General features: G+C 49.7%; 1 protein-coding gene across 6 annotated transcripts in view; it reads right to left on the reverse strand.

Annotated features, from left to right (window-relative positions):
- Positions 1-22,729, reverse strand: part of TMCO4 (transmembrane and coiled-coil domains 4) — a 108,971-nt gene that overhangs the window by 38,570 nt on the left and 47,672 nt on the right. For all 6 annotated transcript variants that reach the window (XM_017506179.2, XM_037730377.1, XM_037730381.1 and 3 more), the window contains 6 exons: positions 22,562-22,659; positions 22,165-22,308; positions 21,235-21,354; positions 16,831-16,995; positions 15,871-16,007; positions 11,386-11,470 (listed from right to left, as the gene is read on the reverse strand). In XM_017506179.2, coding sequence (XP_017361668.1) covers positions 11,386-11,470; positions 15,871-16,007; positions 16,831-16,995; positions 21,235-21,354; positions 22,165-22,308; positions 22,562-22,659 — 749 coding nt within the window. The remainder of the gene's footprint in view (positions 1-11,385; positions 11,471-15,870; positions 16,008-16,830; positions 16,996-21,234; positions 21,355-22,164; positions 22,309-22,561; positions 22,660-22,729) is intronic.

The following is a 22,729-nucleotide window of genomic DNA, read 5'->3' on the forward strand; positions in this document are numbered from 1 at the left end:
AAAAAAAAAAAAAAAAAATACCACACAGGGCCAGCCACAGTGGCTCACGCCTGTAATCCCAGCACTTTGGGAGGCCAAGGCAGGTGGATCACGAGGTCAGCAGTTCAAGACCAGCCTGGCCAATATGGTAAAACTCCATCTCTACTTTTATACAAAAATTAGCAGGATGTGGTGGCTCACACCTAAATCCCAGCACTTTAGGAGGCTGAGGTGGGTAGATCACTTGAGGTCAGGAGTTCCAAACCAGCCTGGCCAATATGGTGAAGCCCCCTCTCTACTAAAAACACAAAAATTAGCTGGTTATGGTGGCATGCACCTGTGGTTCCAATTACTCAGGAGGCTAAGGCAGATTAGCTTAAACCTGGGAGGTGGAGGTTGCAGTGAGCCGAGATTGCGCCGGGTCAGCCATTGTAGATCCACATTCCAGCTTCCTCATACTAGTCCTGTAACCATGCACTAGTTACTTCACCTCTGTAAGCCTTAGTTTCCTCATCTGTAAAACGGGGATAATTAAAACCCCAGAGGATTGTTGTGAGGATTAAATAAGGCATGTGAAGTGTTCAGCTGTGACTGGCACATACTAAGTGCTCAGCAAGGCTCCCAGCCTCCTTTGCTCCTCCCACACCTCCAGGCAGGCAGTCTGGGTTTGCAGAAACCAATAATTGTGACCTAGCCAGAGGAGAAGAAGGAGGATGAAGATAGGGAACCAACTGTTCTTACAAGCAGATATTAGGAATCTCAGTAAATGCCAGTTGAATTTGGGCCTGTTTTGTCTGAAGAGACAACTCCTTAGCTACACGATGCATTCAAAATACTCATCCAGAAAGCCAGGGATTCCCATGGGAAATCAGCCCTTCCCCCTCCTCCTAGGCACATCTGAACACGTGGGGGGACTTCTCTGAGAATCTGAATAACAGTTGAGAAAAATCTCAGATGCCTTACAGATCTCTAGGATGACGCATGGTGGAGCGGGGTTCAGCCCTGGATGGGTTTCTGCAAACCCAAACTGAATGCCTGGAGACGTGGGAGGAGCAGAGGAGGCTGGGAGCCTTGCTGAGCATCTGCCTCTGCATCCTGGTGGGCCGGCTTCTGTGACTCCTGTTTCCTAAGCCAAGTGCTCTCAGGTTTGGGGTGGTAGAGATGATGGTCTCTATGTTAGGACAGGACATGCAGACAAAGGGATGTCTGCGCCACGCAGGGGGCTGGACTTGAACCTGGCATGGAACAGCAGTAAGCTCGCTTGACCAAGCACTGACTAAGTGCCAGGTACTCCATGGGATGGCCGACACGCACCACTGCCGATCCCCACACCACTCTGTCAGATCTGAACTCATGTTTTTGAGAGGGTAGCTTTTTCCACATAAGCTCTGTGAGGTTGGTGCTGTATCTATTAGCCGTCAACTCCCTAAAGCCTAGCCTAGTGCTTAGCACACAGTAGGTGCTTAACAGATATGAGCTAGTGGAGTGAATTTGATCTTGATCATTCTCTGTTTAAAAGGTCTCATCTGGGATACTGCTTTGACTGAAAACAGCCAACCAAGAGGGGATGAAATAAAGTAAGAAAAAAAAAAAATAGGAGCTCTGCTAAAAATAGAACTACCATTCAATCTATTAATCCCATTAAAGGCTATATATACCCAAAGGAATATAAATCATTATATCATAAAGATACATGCATCTGGATGTTCACTGCAGCACTATTCACATGAGAAAAGACATGGAATCAACTTAAATGCCCATCCGTGGCACACTGGATAAAGAAAATGTGGTACATATGTACCATGGAATCCTATGCAGCCATAAAAATGAATGAGATCATGTTCTCTGCAGGAATGTGGATGGAACTGGAAGCCATTATCCTTAGCAAACTAATGCAGGTACAGAAAACCAAATACCACACACACTGTCATTTATAAGTGGGAGCTAAATGATGAGAATTCATAAACACAAAGAGGAGAGCAACAGACATTGGTGCTGGAAGGCGGAGGATGAGAGGAGGTAAAGGATCAGAAAAAGTGACTATTGGGTACTAGGCTTAGTACCTGGGTGATGAAATAATCTGCACAACAAACCCCTGTGACACGAGTTTACCTATATAACAAACCTGCATATGTACCCCTGAACCTAAAATAAAAGGTGTTTTTTGTTTGTTTGTTTTTAAGTAGGAGCGGCGTTCAGCCCTGGATGGGTTTCTGCAAATCCTAACTGAATGCCTGGAGACGTGGGAGGAGCAGAGGAGGCTGGGAGCCTTGCTGAGCATCTGCCTCTGCGTCCTGGTGGGCCGGCTTCTGTGACTCCTGTTTCCTAAGCCAAGTGCTCTCAGGAAAAAGATGTTAAAATCCTCATTCTAGGGCGAGCTACTCCACCTTTCTCTAAATCGACTCTTCTCATCTGAAACTCGAGGCAGAGCTACCGGCTCCATGGTGATTATGAGGGTGGAAGGGATATGTAAAACTGTGCAAGAGCTGGGCAGAGAGCTAGGCCTTCGCAGATGGTGGCTATCGCTATGCCACTATTGCAATGACTATGATGATTATGTCATTCCCATTTATGCGCAGCTCTGAGTTTCAAGGCATTTTCACCAGGTCATCTCCTCTCACTCTCTGGGCACTGGGTGTGCTCTGAGGCCAATTGCTGTCAAGGAGTCCAGAGCTTTGGCCTGGATCTGCCTGGGCCCTGCTTTCTGCCAGGTGGGACCCAGGCCTCTCTACTGGCCTTGGCTCTGTTGCTTTGCTGGGTAGTGTGCTGGGTGCCATTCCTACCTCTGTCTGCGTGAAGGCCCCTTGGCTAAGCTCCGGCCTCCCGGGCACCATCCATCACTGGGGCTCTCACCCAAGCACCCTCAGCGCCTGCCCCACTCTGCCTTTCCATCAAGGTGTACTTCTGTCCTCCAAGCAGGGGAAAAAAGGAATGGTCCCGTTTTTCAGATAAGGAAATAGTCTTGGTGATAATGGTGCCTTGGCTGAGATCTTAGCTGAGGATTAGTTACAGAGGCCTGAATCCAACTAAGGCCTTCTGGCTGCTAATTGGCCATGAAGTTCTAGTTTGTGTTCAGGAGATAGAAGCTGCCATTAGTGGTATCCTTATGGAACTACGAGGCCCCATAGAGGATATAAGGATAAGTTGTGGGGATAGTTAGTAGGTACAAGTAGTTAGAAAGAATGAATAAGACCTAGGGTTTGATAGCACACCAGGGTGACTACAGTCCATAATATATATATATATTTTTTGAGACAAAGTCTCACTGTGTCACCCAGGCTGGAGTTCAGTGGCCCAATCTTGGCTCACTGCAACCTCCACCTCTTGGGTTCAAGTGATTCTCGTGCCTCCACCTCCCAAGTAGTGGGGATTACAGGCACGCGCCACCACGCCCAGCTAATTTTTGTAGTTTTAGTAGACACAGGGTTTTGCCATGTTGCCCAGGCTGGTCTCAAACTCCTGGCCTCAAGTGATCTGCCCACCCTGGCCTCCCAAAGTGCTGGGATTATAGGTGTGAGCCATGGTGGCCAGCCAATAATAATTTAATTTTACATTTAAAAATAACTAAAAGAGGCTGGGTGTGGTGGCTCACGCCATTTTGGAAGGCTGAGACAGGCAGATCACCTGAGGTCTGGAGTTTGAGACCAGCCTGGCCAACACGGTGAAACCCCATCTCTACTAAAAATACAAAAATTAGCTGGGTGTGCTGGCGGGCATCTGTAATTCCAGCTACTCCAGAGGCTGAGGCATGAGAATTGCTTGAACCCAGGGGCTGAGATCGCGCCACTGCACTCCAGCCAGGGCGACAGAGGGAGACACTGTCTCAAAAAAAAAAAAAAAACCCAAAAACTAAGAGTGTAATTTTATTGTTTGTAACACACAGGATAAAAGCTTGAGGATGGATACCCCATTTTCCATGATGTCATCATTATCCATTGCATGCCTGTATCAAAATATCCCACACATCCCATAAATACATACACCTACTATGTACCCATACGCATAGACACAAACACCACAAACAAAAAAATTGTGTCTACTTCATGGACCGTTGCGAGAATTAAACAAAACGATGTCAGTAAAAACATTTAGCAAAGAGAGAAAAAAAAAGGAATAAGCTGTATGCTGTTTATCCAATAGCTCTAGCTCTCTGTCTCTGAGCACATGGTAGGAAGACATTTACCGGCCCCTCCTTTATGTGAAGAATGTCTCATTCCTGGCTTTGGCCAATGAAGTGTTTGTAAAAGTTACATTTGTTACTTATGGGTGAAGGTGCTTTAAGGGCCAGTGCATAACTCACCACATTCTCTGTCTCCTACTGAGGAACCATACATTGATATGGAGCTTCCTCGACCTTGGTGTCTACAACAACCAGGGTTCCCCGGCTATCCAGATAGCATGAGTGAGAAATGAACCTTTGTCGTACCACACCTCTGCAATATTGGGGATGTTTGTCACTGCAGCATAACCCAGGCTGTCCTGACTGAAACACTGAATGTTGATAACATTCAACTTCAAGTTCTGTTTGCTTATAGAGCATGTACTCTCTGTTGGCTTTATTCCAGGTACGGGAGGCACAGAAGTGAATCAGACACAATCCCTGCCCTCAAGAGGCTTGTAGTCTCAACACTCATTTGAAAGGAAGCTGACCACACTGAGCTAGAGGGAAGGGCAGGCCAGGCTGTAAGGGGCACCTTGGGAAGGGTGGCAAACCCTAGAGGAGCCACCCCTGTGGTTTGCTGAATCACCCCAAAAGGGAGAGGAAGCTGTGAAGACAGTTAATTCTACAGGCAGCTTTTCCTGGGGAGGGGGGTTAGGAGGGACGAGTATGTTAGGGGCAGTGGAGAGGGGAGGCTGGTTGAAGGATTATGTGCCCTGGGTGACTGTGGGATTTACTGCTCCATTTCCTTAGTAGCTCTCGAGGGGCTCCAGAAAACAATTAGTGGATTCAAATGCATTACAGTAATTCCTCTTTTATATCCCTTAACTCAGATAATGACAGCTATCCTGCAATTAGGAGAGGGTCTTCTCAGTGTGCAGATTAATTGGGTGTTACACAACAGGGCTCCCTGAAACCAGGCAGTGGAGCTGGGAGGAATTAGATGTGAAACAGCAGCCCTGGGCAAAGGGTGAAGAATTCATTGAACAATCTTGACCATCTGGAGATGTGGACATGCCCCATGGGTAATACCAGGCAAGGACCTGGGAGGGGAATTGTTGGGGAAAAGGGTAGGAGACCATGTGGCCATGGGGAGGAACAGGAACTGGAGGCCCTGACCCAGGGGGAGGCCAATTTTTCCTCAACGAGGTCCAGGGACCATGCCATCCATGGGGGGGGGTGTTGCTATCATATTACATGCCTTCTCCCATTTATTAACAGTTTCTAGGAAATGATCAATGCTCAGTAAGTATTTCTAGGTTGTCATAGGCCAGCATTTATATGCACTATTGCCTATAACACAATCCTCCTAAAAAACAAAAAAAAAAAACAACCTGATGTAGATACTATTAATGGCTGTGTCTCACATAAGCGGAGTTCAGAGAGGTTACGTGACTGGCTTCATGGTGAGTTTGGAATTCAAACCAGAGGCCCTGACTCCAGAGCTCACATACTTGTTGCAACTAAGCTGGCAGCTTCTCAGCGGGGAAGAGCCATGTGACCCATCATCTGTGACGGCAGCGGGTCTCAGATGATGGGTCTTGCAAGTGCCTGACGCTGGGCCAGGCCCCGAGTATGAGTGTATTGTTGTGATCACAAGTATGTCCCTATATCCCTGTTTTGATTTCTTCTGCCTTGTGCTTTGTGGGGTGGGTTAAGGCAGACTGGCAAGAAGGGCTCTGCTCCGGTCCCCACCAGCTTCCTTGGCCTCAGGTCCCCAAACAGGGGAGGTCATACTCCAGTGCTTGGCTCTCGGGACCAGGACCTTTCTGTTCCCCTCTGCAGGTGGGTGGTGTTTTGTTTAAAACTCCCACTTTTGTGAACCATCAGGAGTTCCTTTACCCTCTGGAAAGAAAAAGGAAAACTGGGGATATAAATGGCTTTGAGATCTAGCATGAGAGAGATATCCCTTCCACTTGGAGTTGCTGTGAAGGCCGATGGGGGCAGTGGGGGTTTTAAACTGAGTAGGGCCTGTGCACCCATCTGCACGGGAGGGAGGAGCTGCCTTCTGTTCCACAGAGAGAGCCGGCCACATGTCTATGAATGTGTGCACAGCTGCTGCTCACATTTGGCATAAGCCATGGCCAACTAAGGGACAGACCCCTCTCAGTGTGCTTTTACTCTGTTGCCAGGCTGGAGTGCAGTGGCACAATCATGGCTTGCTGCATCCTTAATCTCCTGGGCTCAAGTGGTCCTCCTGCCTCAGCCTCCCAAGTAGCTGGGACTACATGCATGTGCCATCATGCCTAGCTAATTTAAAAATTTTTTTGTAGAGGCAAATTATGTTGCCCAGGCTGGTCTTGAACACCTGGGCTCAAGCAAGCAATTCTCCCATCTCAGCCTCCAAAAGTTCTGGGATTACAGGCATGAGCCACTGGACCTGGTTTCAATGTGTTCTTGACCAAGGTCAAGGCAGAGGATGACCGGCGTTCTTTCTCATCTCCTGTCTAGATGATGAATGAGACAGGGATGGGAAGTTATGACATAAGGGGGGAAACGATCAGGCTGATTAATAATAAAGACTATGGGGCCCAGGCATGGTGGCTCAGGCCTGTAATCCCAGTGCTGTGGGAGGCTGAGGCAGGAGGATCACTTGAGACCAGGAGTTTGAGACCAGCCTGAACAACATAGGGAGACCCTGTCTTTAAAAAAGTAAAGACTGGGTTTAGAGTTTTCTGGGCCCAAATTCTTCCTTCTGAAGGTGACAAAAGGGGGCAAATGCCAGCTGTACTTTTGTCCACTGGGTTTTCATCTCGGAGTAAGATTCCTACAAAATTCTTGTCATTTGGAAAGCTTTGGATCCTAGTTTCTTCTACTTCTTTTAAAATGTAGTGGTTTTCTTTTTTTCTTTCTTTTCTTTTCCTGTTTTGCAGACCACCTACTCATCTGTCAATATAGAAGTTTCCCAGGCCAGGCGCGGTGGCTCATGCCTGTAATCCCAGCACTTTGGGAGGCCAAGGCGGGCAGATCACAAGACCAGACTGGCCAACATGGTGAAACCTTGTCTCTACTAAAAATACAAAAAATTAGCTGGGTATGGTGGTGGGCACCTGTAATCCCAGCTACTCGGGAAGCTGAGGCAGGAGAATTGCTTAAACCTGGGAGGCACAGGTTGCAGGGAGCTGAGATCGTGCCACTGCACTCCAGCCTGGGCAACAAGAGCAAAAAAAAATTTTTTTAAAGTTTTCTAAATAAAATGTTGAAGACTTGTGGTGCCCATGTTAAAAGGACTCCCTTCTACTCTCAAATGTTTGTCATTATCTGTGCCAAGCACTGAGGACACGCGTGGCTGAGCAGGGCAGGCACTGCCCCTGACACACAGAATTGATTCCTCCACTTGGCTCATGGGTCATGTGTCCATCAAGTACCTCGTATGTGCTAGGCACTGTGATAGGCTCGGGATATAGTGACAGGGAGAAACAAGACCCCTGGCCACCTTCACCCAATTTGTGGGCTTTGCTGCATACCAGAATTGCCCAGGGGAACTATTTCCAAAATAGGGGTGCCTGATCCCTTCCATGTAAGGGCTTCATGTATGTGTTTGGGGAAAAGAACAGCCACCTGGTGCTGATGTGTGCCTCTAGGTGACAGTTACCAGTGGACTGAACAGACAGACGAGCAAGCAGGGAGGTCTAACAGGGAGACAGACCACCACTGGGAAAGATGTTCAGGGAAGAATGGAGTGTGGCTTGGAGAGACAGTCTAGCGTAGGGGTGAGGACCACACAGTCTCCAGCCAGAATGCCTGCTCTGCCACCTCCTAGCTGTGTGATTCCGGCAAATCCCTAAGCTCGGCATGTCTCTCTCCTCCTCTGTAAAATGGATGTGATAACAGTACTGACCTCACAGAGCTGTCGGAAGGACTCCATGAAATAATACACAAGATGAGCTTAGAAGTGTGTCTGGTGCCTGAACACAGTGTGCCACATAGTGTGTGCTGCTGCCGCTACTGCTGCTACTATTACCATTACTATCATTACTATTGGAGGGAAAGCTCTAGACACAGTGAGACCTGAGAAATGAGTAGGAATTACCTAGAAAAGGAGATGGAGAGGACGGACCAAGAGGAAGCACTGTCTGGAAATGGAGCTTGGTCGGCTGGAGCCGGGCATGTGAGGTGGAGAGGGGCAGGGGAAGATGCTGAAGGCAGATCATGAGTGGGGCCCTGTGAGTCATGCTGGGACATCTGCACTGGTTTAGAGAAGGGTGGGGACGTTAGAAGCCGTTGGGGTCTGCTGAGTTGCTGGGGTGTGAGTGTGTGCAGATGTGTGTATGAATGTGGGCAGGTGTGTGTGTGTTTGCACACGTGTGCATGTATGTGAACTGTAAGATGCCCATACCAGTGCCCCCTCAGGTCCTCCTCGGCAGGGTCCACTCAGTTACTCATTCACTCCACAGTTTAAAGACCTCAGCCTTTTCCCCAGCGTTGAAACAGTTGTTTCCAACTCCTTAGCCTGGCACAGTGCCAGGCTCCCACCCTGACCTGTTAGCATTTCCCATCACCCCACCTAGGGGGCCTCTTACGTAGGCTGCAGAGTCACCAGATGCCACCATTTCTAGACACTCCTGAGAGCCTCACCTTTGCCGGTGCTGTCCGACCCTCTGGGAGGCCCTGCCCTAGTCCAGCTGCCCTCTGCCAAATACAGCATGGTGGTTAGGAGTGAGGGCTCTAGAGCCAGACTCCCTGGACCTGAATCCTCGCTCTGGCACTTAGGATTCTTGTGGTTTCACCTCCCATCCTCAGTTTTCTTGTCTGAAGCAGGGAGACTGGCAGTTCCTCCCTCCTAGGGCTGCAGTGAGGAAGGAATGGGATCATACTTGCAAGTGGTCAGAACAGAGCCTGGCACCCAGTAGGTCTGCTAGCTTGTGGGCACAGCAGCACGTGCCTGATTCCCTCGCCCAAAGTCCAGCTCTTCCATCTTCCCGGGCACTGTGCTGGGCACTGGTGAGGTGGTGGGGCTCAAGGCAGACACTGCCTACCTGGAGTTCATGTCCAATGTGGGACTGGAGAGCAGACACAAAATGATACGTTCTGACATCTACACAACACTCACCATGGTTCCCTGTGCACAACAGGTCCTCAGGTTGGAATTCAGAGGACATTTACTGAGCATACCCAAATTGGGGCCAGGAAGTTTCACATTCATTATGTCATCCCCCCATGATCCTTTGTGATAAGTGTACAAAGCCCATATCCTTTGAGTAAGTGGAGGCCCAGAGAGGCTAAGTGACTAGCCCAGGGTCTCACAGCTAGTCAGTGGCAAAGCTGGGAGCCAAATCCAGGTCTGCCTAATACAAAAACCCAAATTCTCACCCGTGGGCCATGAGGATCCAGGGCTGGGAACAGCAAGCAGGAAAGATGCTGGAAGGAAGCTGCTTTGGGAACCATCCCCCAAAAGGCTGTAGTGCAGGAACTTCACAGTATCATACTAACCAGCCCTGTCACCAAGAGGCCACCTGCCTCCCTCTTCCCTCTTTGCAGTTTCCAGCCTCACATTCTGGGGACAGCTGATAGGCAACTTAACTTCCGGTTACCACAGCCAAATGGTTAATGGTAATTAATTCAATTTGTTTGGCAGGGGAATTAAAGGCTTGGCTGTACAAACGATCTGAACTTAGCATTTATGCTAACTGGAGGAAGAGACATGCCTTCTCCTCTAAATGAAGAATCGGCTCTATTAATAAGACTACATCTCTCTAGGTAATGTGCCTGGCAGATACATGGTTTGCTGCCAGAGTGGAGGGAAAGATGACAAGGAAAGAAGCAAAATGATGACAGGACAGAAGATGGCAACTTTTCAAAGGCTTCCCTGGGAGAAGCAGATTTGGAGAGCAGGGAGGAGTCTGCACTGGCTGACAGCCAGCACCAATGGCCAGATACACGAGTGAGGTCAACCCGGACCTTCTGGGTGTTCCAGCTCTGACTACAACTGTATGCCTAAGCCCAGGCAAGAAAGAAGAACTGTCGCGTCAACATGGAGTTGTGAGAAATGGTCAGTCATTGCTGCTTTGGGCCACCGTGTTTGAGAGGCTGTTTTGCAGCAACAAATAACAATCACGGTGGAAGGCAAAGGAGAAGCAAAGGCATGTCTTACATGGCGGCAGGCAAGAGTGTGTGCAGGGGAACTGCCCTTTACAAAACCATCAGATTTCATGAGACTTATTCACTATCATGGGAATAGCACAGGAAAAACCTGCCCCCATGATTCAATGACCTCCCACTGGGTCCCTCCTATGACATGTGGGGATTATGGGAGCTACGATTCAAGATGAGATTTGGGTGAGGACATAGCCAAACTATAACAAGCTCTAACCCTTCACTCCCATCCATCCTCCACTCCTGGGTTCAGCAATTTCTCTCTCAGTTCCTTCTCTCGCCTTCAGAGTCCTGCCCCTGCTACGTTCCACTGAGCGGAGGTGAGCCCATGTCCCAGGAGCAGTGAACCACTCCAAGTACCCCAGACTCAGCAACTCACTCCCCCAACCAGCCCTCCCAGGCAGCCCCTGCTGACACATCTGTCCAAAGCTGCCCTGGAGACCTCATTGCCCAAGGCCAGGAGCAGCGGCCCTCAAGCTTTTTAACTGCCTCAGACAGAAAGGATGACACTGGAGGCATGACACACTCCCAAAGGTGTCTGTTTCTGGTTGAATGGTGAACCCCCAGAAGATATGTCCACCCAGAACCTGTGAATCCAACCTTCATTGGTAAAAGGGTCTTTGCAGATATAATCAAGTACATGATCTTGAGATGGGATCACCCTGGATGACAGTGGGCCCTACATCCAATGACTCTGTCTTTATGAGAGAAGAGAAGAGGAAAGGCAGAGACTGGAGTGAAGTGTCTACAAGCCAAGGAACGCTAAGGACTGCTGGCAGCCACGCGAAGCTGGAAGAGACAGGAAAAAGTCCTCCCCCAGAGCCTTCAGCGGGAACATGGGCCTGCCGACACCTTGATTTTTAACTTCTTGCCCTCTTCATTCCCTCTTGAGAAAGTGCATCAGAACACAAGCCAGTGTCATCATTACAGGACAGTCCATCTTGCATCTACTCTAATTTATGTACAAAAAATCATTCTCTAAACAGTTTGATGACTATTTTTCTTGATTTTTAAACTATTTTTAACATTTAACTATTATTTCTAAGAACTGGGAACACATTTTGCAAGGCTCATGGTCCCTGGCCCAGAACTTCTGTCCCAGGGAACAAGCTTGTGAAGGGTTTCCATCTGTGACAATAATCCATGCTCACCTTTCTCCTGAGCCATCTCCTGCAGACAGAAGTAGATGACTCTGGCTCCCAGGCTGAAGCCAATCAAGGTGACAGGTCGCCGGCCCTGAAGGAAAAAAAGACACAGGTGTCTGGAGGGAATACAGCTAGTTCTAGTAAAACATCAGGCCAGAGGAGGGCAGCCTTTGCATATTCCTTACCACTTGCTTCTCATCTAATGAATCATGCACGTGCTGTTCCGGTCCCTGAGCTCTGATGTCTTAATCAGCAGAGTCAGGACCCTCATTTATGCAGGAGTGCACCTGCTGCTGGAATTGGCTTCCTCCAAGGCCAACGGGCAGCCCCTGGCTGGGTTAATTCCCTTTCATCTCAAACCATTAACCAGTCACCGTCTCATCTGTCCCAGGAGACAGGGCTAGTCAATTACAAGAGCAACTTCCCTTGGACTGATCTGCCTTCTGGCAAATGGCTGCAGTGCTGCGGGACCCCTTCTGAAGCTGGGGAGATTAGACAGAAGGCACCCCGGGTGTGAAGGGTAAAAAGGCAAAGAGTGACAAGCAGGGGACAACTGTTCTGTTCCTAGATAGGAAGGTGGGGCACAAAATATTGGCTCTAAGTGACAAGATAAAGTAGTAAGTCAGATGGAAGAGGAATTTTCTGACTCAAGGACTTGTAGAAAAGGCAACTCATTATGTGAAGACTCTAAAGAAAATGAAAGTTATCTCAGGGTATTTGGGTACCAGCTTACATGGAAGGAGGGGAGGGGAGTGGATGAGTTCTGGAGGCCCAGCCTGATTTTACCAGTCTGTTCCTTTTCCTTGGTTTTGTGCCAATACACGTATTCCACACCCCCACACCACTCCACTTAATACACTAGAAAATCCTCTGTTAAACAGTTTGAATCGTGCAGGAGCTTTGTGCCAACACTGCTGGCCGCTGCCCGACATCCGTTCTCCCCTTTGTCCTTTAGTAATAGAACTCCTGAGCTGGACTGGGCACGCAGCCACCCAGCCGAAGATGAAGTTTCCCTGACTCCTCTGTAGCTTGGGGTGGTCACAGGGCTGAGGCTTAGCCAAGGGACTAAAGGCAAGCAAAAGCTGTGACTTCTAGGCATACTCCTCATCCCTAGTTTCCTACCTCCCACTGTCTGAAATGCACACGTAAAGCTAGAAGATCTGTCTTGGACAAGAGAGAAGCACAGCCAGGCGCCGTGGCTCATGCCTGTAATCCCAGCACTTTGGGAGGCCAAGGCAGGAGGATCGCTTGAGGTCAGGAGTTCGAGGCCAGCCTGGCCAACATGGTGAAAGCCCGACTCTATTAAAAATACCAAAATTAGCCAGGTGTGGTGGCAGGCACCTGTAGTCCTAGCTACTTGTGAGGCTGAGGCAGGAGAATCACTTGAACCTGGGAGGTGGAGGTTGCACAGAGCTGAGATCACACTATTGTACTCAAGTGTGGGTGACAGAGTGAGACTCTGTTTCAAAAAGAGAGAGAGAGAGAGAGAGAGAGAGAGAGAGAGAGAGAGAGAGAGAGAAAAGCCCAGTGTGCTCAGGAGGAGAGTCCACAAGAGTGAAGGAAGCTGGGCTCCTAATATTATGAAGCTGCCCATGTGGGAGACAGAATAACACCCACCCACGGATGTCTTCATCCTAATCCCTGGAACCTGTGAATGTTGCCTTGTATAGCAAAGGGTCTTTCTGTTTGTTTGTTGAGATGTAGTCTTGCTCTGTTGCCCAGGCTGAATGAAGTGCAGTGGCACGATCTCGACTCACTGCAACCTCCACCTCCCGGGCTCAGGCAAGTCTCCTGCCTCAGCCTCCCCAGTGGCTGGGACTACAGGCACCTGACACCACACTCAGCTAATTTTATTTTCATTTTTAGAAGAGACAGGGTATTACCATGTTGGCCAATCTGTTCTTGAACTCCTGACCTCAAATGATCCACCTGCCTCGGCCTCCCAAAGAGCTGGGATTATAGGCATGAGCCGGCACCTGGCCTATTTATTTATTTTTGAGACAGAGTCTCACTGTTGCCCAGGCTGGAGTGCAGTGGTATGATCTGGGATCACTGCAACCTCTGCCTCCCAGGTCAAGTGAGTCTTCTGCCTCAGCCACTCGAGTAGATGGGATTACAGGTGCACACTACCTTGCCCAGCTGATTTTTATATTTTTAGTGGAGACAGGGTTTCACCATGTTGGCCAGACTGGTCTTAAACTCCTGACCTCAGGTGATCCGCCCATCTTGCCCTTCCAAAGTGCTGGGATTACAGGCATGAGCCACTGTGCCCAGCCGGGCCTTTGTTATTTATTTGAGGTAGGGTCCTGCTCTGTCACCCAGGCTGGAGTGCGGTGATGCGATCACAGCTTATTGCAGCTTCCACCTCCTGGAGTCCAGAGATCCTCCCACCTCAGCCTCCCAAACAGCTGGGACTACAGGTATAAACCATCACACCCAGCTAATTTCTGCATTTTTTTGTGGAGACAGGGTTTATTTTGTTGCCCAGCCTGGTCTTGAACTCTTGGGCTCAGGCAATCTGCCCACCTTGGCCTCCCAAAGTGCTAGGATTATAGGTGTGAACCACCTCGCCCACCAGGCCGACAAAAGGTTTTTGCAGATGTGATTAAGTTACAGATCTTTAGATGGGGAGATTATTCTGGATTATCTGGGAGGAGCCAAGGTAATCACAAGGGTCCCTATAAGAGGGAGGCAGGAGTCAGTTAGATAGTGATGTGATGATGGAAACTGAGGAACAGAGAGAAGGATTTCAGAGTGTTACACTTCTGGCTTTAATGGTGAAGGATTTGGGCCTTTGGAAGCTGGCAAAGGCAAGGAAAGGGGAGCTTCCCTAAGGCATGCATTTCTGCCTTTTGACCTCCAGAGCTGTAAAATAGTAAATTTGTTTTCAGCTGGTAAATTTGTGGTAATTTGTTACAGTGGCAGTAGGAAACGAACATATCACCTGGCCCCAGATGCTGACACTCAGGCTGTTACTTTGGGGAGAACAAACTTCTATCTCATCTAAGCCAATGTCACTTTGGCCTTTGCCTTAGAGTCAAGCCTGCCAAAGGACTTTTCTATGTCTTTTGACAAACACACAGGGGTTTTGAAGGGGGTGGCCAGTTTCTCAAGCAATTTACCTGCAGGGCAGAAACTGCTAGTTGTCATCCCTCAATATCCATCCTCTTTTTCTTTTTTTTTTTAAGACACAGTCGTGCTGTCGCCCAGGCTGGAGTGCAGTGGCTCAATCTCGGCTCACTGGTTCTTGCAATTCTCCTGCCTCAGCCTCCCGAGTAGCTGGGACTACAGGTGCACGCTGCCACGCCTGGCTAATTTTTTTTTTTTTTTGTATTTTAGTAGAGATGGGGTTTCACCATGTTATCCAGACTGGTCTTGAACTCCTGAGCTCAATCCACCCGCCTCAGCCTTCCGAAGTGCTGGGATTACAGGCGTGAGCCACCACGCCTGGCCTCATCCTCTCTTTTTTTCTATATATAGTAACTGAATTTCAGCTGGGTTCATGGTTGCTCAGAATAAGGGCTGTATTTCCCAGCTGCTGTGGCAGCTAGGAATGGTCATGTGACTAGGCTCTGGTCAGCAGACATCAACTGAAATGTTGCAAGGTTTGCTGTTTCTTCTTCAGTTCTTCCTTTCTCCTGCTCCTTGGAGCTCAGATGATGCCATCTTGGATACAAGGTCAAGACCACAGAGCAACAAGGTAGCAGGAACCTGGGCCTCTGCACCACAGCAGCCTATTAGACAACCTTGCTAGACTTCTCCAGGTAAATCAACTTCTACCTTGTTTAAGCCGCTGTTATTCTGGGTTTTCTCCCACTTGCAGCCAAAACAAGTCCTGACAATGCAGCCATTTCTGGTACTATTTCTCAAGCTTTTGTCTCCATGCATTCAAGTTTACTTTGAAGGGGATGGTTTTATTCTCTTGGTAAGTACATCTTTGCTAGATTCAAAATTTACAAGTATTATGATGATTTCTCTTTCTAACCATTTTACACGGTATTTAGACCACCAAAGGTGACCTCACAAAGTAGCTTTACACTTCTGGGAAGGAACACCAGGGGACCAGCATGTGGGAATTCTATTTGTGGCCAGCTGAGATACCTGACTCATTCACTTTACTGGCTTCACTGCAAACAGAGTCAGAGATTTCCACTGAAACATTGCCCAAATGAGCCCGATTATCCTAAACTCTTGAATGAAGAGCTGATACACAGGAGCCACTTTTGCTTATGCCAGAGTCCCCCCAGACTTGTTCCTACCTGGAGATGCCCCTGTTATTCGGTCCTCACCTAAATATCTGCTAGAGCTGTAGAGTCTTTAATTCTTACTGTTCATCCTAGGACACATTCATTACTTGAACTGGAGTTCACTTCCCCAAAACCACTGGGTTGCCTCCAAGTGGCCTTGCCTCTAAGGCTCATGTCTGTGCATAAGTCAGCCCCTGACTTCCCCTTGTGCCCTGTGCCACCCCGCACAGCCATTCCCAAGTACCTGCTGCCGGGAAAGCAGGATGTGGGCCAGGTGCTTGCCAACCTCTGCTGATCGATGGAGACACACCCCCCAGGGGTTGTCGATGACATTGGCGACACTGAGGAGTGAGGCTGGCCAGGTCAGGGCAGCCACAATGCCTGGGGAGGTGGGATAGCAGTGATGAAGGGAACGGCCCCCATCCTAGGGTCCTACTAGGGAAGTGACTGGCCAACAGATGCTAAAATAAATGCATGCAGTCTCTAACTTGGACCTGCAGGCTTGCCGAGTATTGTCAAAATGCCAAACAGCAAAAAAATCTGAAAGATGAATTTCTGATAGACGGACTTAATCCCTTCTGCTCAAGCCCTTGTCATGTGTGAGATCCCAAAGATGGCCCCAATTCATCTCCATACCCTGGACCCTTTTACTTTGTCTCATAACTCTGCAGTGGGGCCCCCTGCCCTGCCCATCCCCTCTAGACTCAGCCACGTGACTTGCTTTTGTCAAAGACAGTGGTAGATGTGAGGCTTGAAATGGACTTGTACATCAGGGCTAGCCTCTCGGGCTTCTATCACTGACGTGGGCTAGCCTGCTCATCCCAGGAAGAGGATGAGAGACGAATGGAGCAGAGCCGAGTTGCCCCAGACAAGGCTGGCATTGATCAGTGGACGGTCGGCTGACCCACAGGCCCACGTAAGATCCACCAACTCCAGCCTCCTGAGCTACTACAGTAAACACTCCAGGGTGTTTTGGGGTGGCTTGTCATGTGGCAATAGCTAACTGACAGATCATGTGATTGGCTGTTTACCTGTCTTCTCTCTATAGGTATCATAAACTCCCAGACAGGAATGTGGCCTTAACCTCTTTCTCTGTTCCTAGGGTCCAGCATGGTGTGTGCCCAGCGGGCATGCAAAACTATGGTACCGCTGTGGGATGAAGGCAGTGAGGATGATGTTGTTGGGGGACAGAGGGGAAGCTTACCTGACAACACTGTGTACTTCAGGGCCTCCTGGGCCACCACGTTGGCGAGCCCACTGAGGATGGTCTCCAGGGTGTTGCCGAGCTCCATCAGGTACTTGGCCTCCCAGGCCAGGCAGTACTGCTCGCGGCTGTGGGCCAGCGCGGCCCACGGGGCGCTGAAGGTACCTAGGGAAGATCACAGGTAGTTGAAGTCTCTCTTGTCTGTGGCAGAGGATGACCCACCCACTACCCCAGACAAGCAGCAACAGGACCACTCACCCTTGTGTCGAAGACAAGAGGCCCACCCCCTGCCAATGAGTGGCCACAATCAGCAGAGCTACTGGAGCTCTGTGTGGCCCAGTGAGTCGGCAGGCTGGGGCTTGAATCCCAGCTCCTGCATTCACTAGAAGCCGGGTGCCCTTGGGTACATCACTACCCCACCTTAAGCCTTACTTTGCTTCTATGTGAAGCGGGGAGATGGTTTATCTCCCCGCATACGGTAGGTGTAAGAATGAAGTATGTTTGCACTGTGATATATGTAAAGGGTTATTTTCTCTCATGCTGAAATAATTCTGGCATTAAGTTGCTGATGACAAACGATGAGAGCATACAACGGGATAAGCAGCATGGTGCTGTGAGCCTGTGGCATCTTGATTTGACAAACGTGGCTTGGGAGATGGCTAGACATTTGAGGAAGAGGTGTTGGAGCCCCGCTGTGTCCTGATCTTGCTGGTTCATCCAATTTTTCTGAGCCTTATTTTTCTCACTGAGAAAATGTAAATATCAAATGACCCACGGAAGGAGGATGAGATGGCACCGCTGTAGCAACTGATGTCAAGTCGGAAAGTATAACCATGACACCTGCCTTCCTCTTCCCCTCCTTCCTTGCCCACCTGGCTGCCTTCAGGATAGGAGAACAGAGGGGCCCCTAATCTGGCCCCCATGCATTTCTGCTTGTGGCCCAAGTGGCTTTTCTTTTCTGACAAGACTTTTGCTCTTGTTTCCCAGGCTGGAGTGCAGTGGTGCCATCTCCGCTCACTGCAACCTCCACTTCCTGGGTTCAAGTGATTTTCCTGCCTCAGCCTCCTGAGTAGCTGGGATTACAGGTGCCTGCCACCATACCTGGCTGATCTTTTTGTATTTTTAGTACAGACAGTGTTTCATCACGTTTGCCAGGTTGGTCTTGAACTCCTGACCTCAAGTGATCCACCTGCCTCGGCCTCCCAAACTGCTGGGATTACAGGCGTGAACCACCACACCTGGCACAAGTGGCCTTTTCAAAACACAAATCTTCTCCCACTCCTGCCTAAAACCTTTCATCAGCTCCTGGATTGGACATCAGTTCCCCTAAATCACTGTCACTTGTCCTTGAGATTCCAGTCCAATTGCCTATTCCGTGGGGAGGCCTCCCAGCTCCTCTGACAAGGCAAATGTACCCTCCACTTTTCCCCATAAGTTCTTATCACAGACTGTAATTATATGCTATTTTTGCATCCTCTGACGTGTGCCTCTCCTATAGTCTGTTTTGCCAAGCACTATATTCCCAAAGCCTGGGGATGTGACGCACAGTGAGTGCTCATTAAACACGATATAGGAATGGAGGGGTAGAGCCAGCTTCCCAGGGCCTGCAGGTTCCAAGCATCAACCTCAGGCCTTCACCTGCCTGCCCCAAAGCTCATCCTTAGCTGCAAGGTGCCACATCTACACAAAGACAACCCTGCAGCTGCTCCCCTCCCTCTGTGGGGACCCTGTCTCAGCTCTGCAACAACTTGGGGATCAATTGCCTCTAACTATGGATAAGGTGACAGTCAGCCCTGAGAGAGGAGACAGGCACAGGATGGAGGGAGCACGGGCCTGATATCGGCCTGGGTTCCGAACCCAGCTTCAGGGCTTCTGCTGCTGTGACCCACAGCAAGGCACAGTGCCCTTCTGACCCTTGGTTTCCACATTTGTAAGGATGAAATAATGACATTTGACTCACAGGTGTAGTGGGGATCACATGAGATGCTGCTTAAAAGCTGTTGTATAAACTGTAAAGTGCTGTACTGCATTATGTTGTTCTGTGGCCAAGAATATGGGCTGTGGAGCCAGACAGAAGGGGGTGAATCCTGCCCCTGCCCCTGACTAGCTGGGTGACCCTGGGCACCCCTTACGAGCCTCAGTTTCCTCATCTGGAAAATGGGAGTGCGAATGACACCCACTTCCCTGGACTGAAGTGAGGAGCTAAGTGAGTCAGGGCATACAAAGGGCTTGGTCTGTAAAAAGTGGTTGGCTACAAAGTTTTTATCTTTATTGTACATAATCATGATTAATAAAGGGGTGGGCCAAAGAAAGTTCAATTATTCCTATCACATGGAAAAGCAACCCTGTGATGATAAGGCTTCTTTTCCTGGCTCTCAAGGAGGTAGGAGTATGTGATTTTTTTTTTTTCCTTCTGAAACTTTATATAGCTTGGTTATATTTCTTTTACCCAGCCCTCTCCCTGGGTACCACACCACATCAGACTGCTGGAGATCAAAGACTTTCCTCATCCACAAATGAACTTGACCTTTAACCTGGGGCAAACTGAACATATTGGGGCAAAATGGAGAAAGGGGTTTGTTTTCCATGCTGACCAGACTTGCAAATTCCTTTACCTGGACTCTTGTTCTTGCTCTTTTCTGTAGCACAGTAAAATGCAAACAAATGAAAGGAAACCCTGGACGTTGCATCAGGAGACCTGGGTTTGAATTCTGCATCTGCTACTCCCCTGCCAGGGTTCCTCTAGGGTTCCTCTTGCAACAGATCAGGGTCCGAACAGCCCCACCTCGGAGGGTGGAAGTGAGGTTTCTAGGAGGTAACCACACCAAGTTCCTACTGTGCTGGTCAAATGCCAGACTCAGGATAGGCGTGAACCAGGCACTCACTGAACATCAGTGACCTCTGTGCGGGGGTGGGGCCTGGCAGTCACACACCAATAAGACCCTGGTGCCTGGTGACACCTCTAAGTATTTCTCACTGGGCTTTCTTCTATGCAGTTTGGCAGATCTGCAGCTTCTGCCCTCAGGTCAGAGACTTGGGAACCCAGGAGGCTCTGGGCAGGCGTGCCTGAGTGGCCAGGTTGGGGCATTTAGGATTCCTGTGCCCACCCTGCTCTTTCTCTAAGGGATGCACTGTTTGTTGAGCCTCTTGCTGGGCACTTGCAGAGGTGAGTCAGGTACAAGTGGACCATAGTGTAAGTCCTCAATGCCACCCTGGCTAGAATCCCCAAAATATGCATGTTCAACTTAGAACAGCCAAGGGGACTAATGTTTGCGTCACAACTAGACACCACTCCTGCCTTCTGGCTGCCTGCTGCAGCCATCCTGTGTTCTCTTGGTTCTTTCAGATCACTGGGCCTTTGCACATGCTGTCCCTTTGCTTGGAATACACTTTCTGCTCCTGCTTGGAGCTAACTCCCAGCCAGCCCTTAGCCTAAAAGTCACTTCCTTCAGAATCTTCCTCAGAAACGCCGTGCTTCCCTTACTGTGCCATCCATAAAGCTCCCATTTAGTTACTCTGTCTTCTATAGCGGGTGGTATGTTCCATGGGAGTTGAGGCCATGGTTATGCTGCTCACCACTGAATTCATAGGGCCTGGTTCAGTGTATGACACATAGTAAGTATAGCACTCTACAAATACTGCTAGATGGACAGATAGGTGGGTGGGTGGGTGGATGGGTGGATGGATGGATGGATAGATGGGTGGGTAGATGGATGGATGGATAGGCAGATGGCTGGATGGATAGGTGGGTGGGTAGATGGACAGGTAGGTGGGTGGATTAGTAGACAAGTAGAAGAGTAGATGGATGGATGGATAGATAGAAGGGTAGAAGAATGGGTAGGTGGATGGGTGGGTGGATGGATAGATAGGTAGAAGTGTGGATGGATGGATGGGTTGATGCGTGGGTGGACAGGTGGGTGGGCGGATGGGTAGATAGGTAGAAGGGTGGATAGATGAATGGATGAGTGGGTGGATGGACAGATAGGTAGGAGTGTGGATGGATGGATGGGTTGATGGGTGGGTGGACAGGTGGGTGGGCAAATGGGTGGATAGGTAGAAGAGTAGATGGATGGATGGATAGATAGAAGGGTGGATAAATATGTGGGTAGATGGATGAACAGGTGGGTGGCAGATGGGTGGATAGGTAGAAGGGTGGATGGATGGGTGGGTGGATGGACAGGTGGTTGAGTGACTGGGTAGGTGGAAGGATGAAGGGAGAGATGATGGGCAGGTAGATAGATGTGAGATGAAGTCGCCTCACCTCTCAGAGCCTGTTTCTTCCTCTGCAAAATGGGGCTCCCTATACCTGCTCCCTGGAGACATGCACGGCCAAAAACTTAGCCCAGGGTCTGGCCTAGCCCACCACTGCCCACCCTCCTCCACTCTGGTCCTCCTGGTACTCACGGTATTTGCCAGATGCGAGCCACCCGGTGATGGCAATGGTGATGTGCAGCTGCCTACCCTCTGTCAGAGGCAGGAACGTGAACTCTTCAATGGCTCCCACTCGCTTCTTCATCTTGTATCCTAAAGACCCGTATCCGAGAAAGAGAATGGAGGTGACTGGGGCCCCGGGGAACATCAGGGTGGCTGTCTGTGCTCACACACGCACACAGTAAGTGCCACCTGTGTGCCCTACCCCTGGAAAAACACATTTTGTATTTAAACTTATTAAGGTGGGTTCCATTATCGTCCCTGATGACAGACTAAAGCAAGAAGCTGCCGGGGCTGGCCAGCCCCTGAGTGGTAGAGCTGCTTTTGACCTCAGAGCCCAGGCTCTTACCCATCGCTCCATCCTGGTTCTGTTTCTTTTCTCCTGCTCACACATTGCAGGGGTAGAACACGCTCCACTTAGTAAGAGCGAATCAATCAAATGGACCAAGAGTCTTGGCAGGTGAGCAACACTCGTCTTGGGGAGTTGAACAGGAATGTCTGTGTGTGATGGGGTGGCGGGGAGTGGGACAGGGGCTGCTGCTGACACACATCACTTGAAAAAACTCCGACCAGGTGACGCCGGTCATGGAATCGTAGCCCTGTTCTCTCTAAACACAAGGAAGCCCAAGCATGGATACTTCTGGATGGTGGAAGCAGGTTCAATTAGAGCCTTTTTCAGGGAAGTACACATAAGGTGCATGGGGAAAAAACCAGCTTCTCAAACTTAGCCCTTTCCCTGACCCACACGAGCTCTAAGGAAGGCTGGGACCCAGAGTGAGAAAAGCCACGTCTCCTCTGTCTCCCAGGGAGCCACTGCTGGTGAGAATCCAGGCATGTCCTTTTAGGAATTGGGCCATCCTGGCTGAAAATTCCTCTGAACCCATCATTCCTTTTGAACCTTACCTGTCAGGCCAGCTCCAGCTGCACCGAAGAGCGAGGTCATGACGGCTATGCCGGCTGCTGAGCCCAGAGCTGCTGCCCCGGCGCTGCCAATAATCGTTGCTGCTCCAGCGGCAACAAGGGGTGCAGCTAGACCTCCCGTCACACCTGTGGGAAAAGCGGCAGTTTCAAGTGGGAGTAAAAATGTGGCTGGATGAGTTCTCACCTCTCAGCTACCTACTGCCTGGCATGGAAGCTCCTGGCAGTGCGGAGGAGCACAGTGACTACTCACTGGCACCCACCACATGCCAGGGGCCACCTCCCAGCTGAGCCCCTGCGCTCTCTACTCTCACCCACAGTCCGGCATCACTGCTCTGTCTGCAAAACCCGGACCCGTGCCACAATCTCCAGCTGGACTCACCAATCACCGTTCCGCCTCCGACAGTCGCCAGGCCTATCAGGAGATAACGCTTCCATTTCCTCCGGTTTTCTTTCTTTTTCCGGGATGCCTCGGCCATTCTGAGGGAGAAAAGGCTGGTCTTTAGGGCCAGCTGTGTCCAGGATCCCTAAAGACATCCCCACCACACCA

The sequence above is a fragment of the Cebus imitator genome, unplaced genomic scaffold (genome assembly GCF_001604975.1).
Source record: "Cebus imitator isolate Cc_AM_T3 unplaced genomic scaffold, Cebus_imitator-1.0 Scaffold15, whole genome shotgun sequence".
Taxonomy (NCBI): domain Eukaryota; kingdom Metazoa; phylum Chordata; class Mammalia; order Primates; family Cebidae; genus Cebus; species Cebus imitator.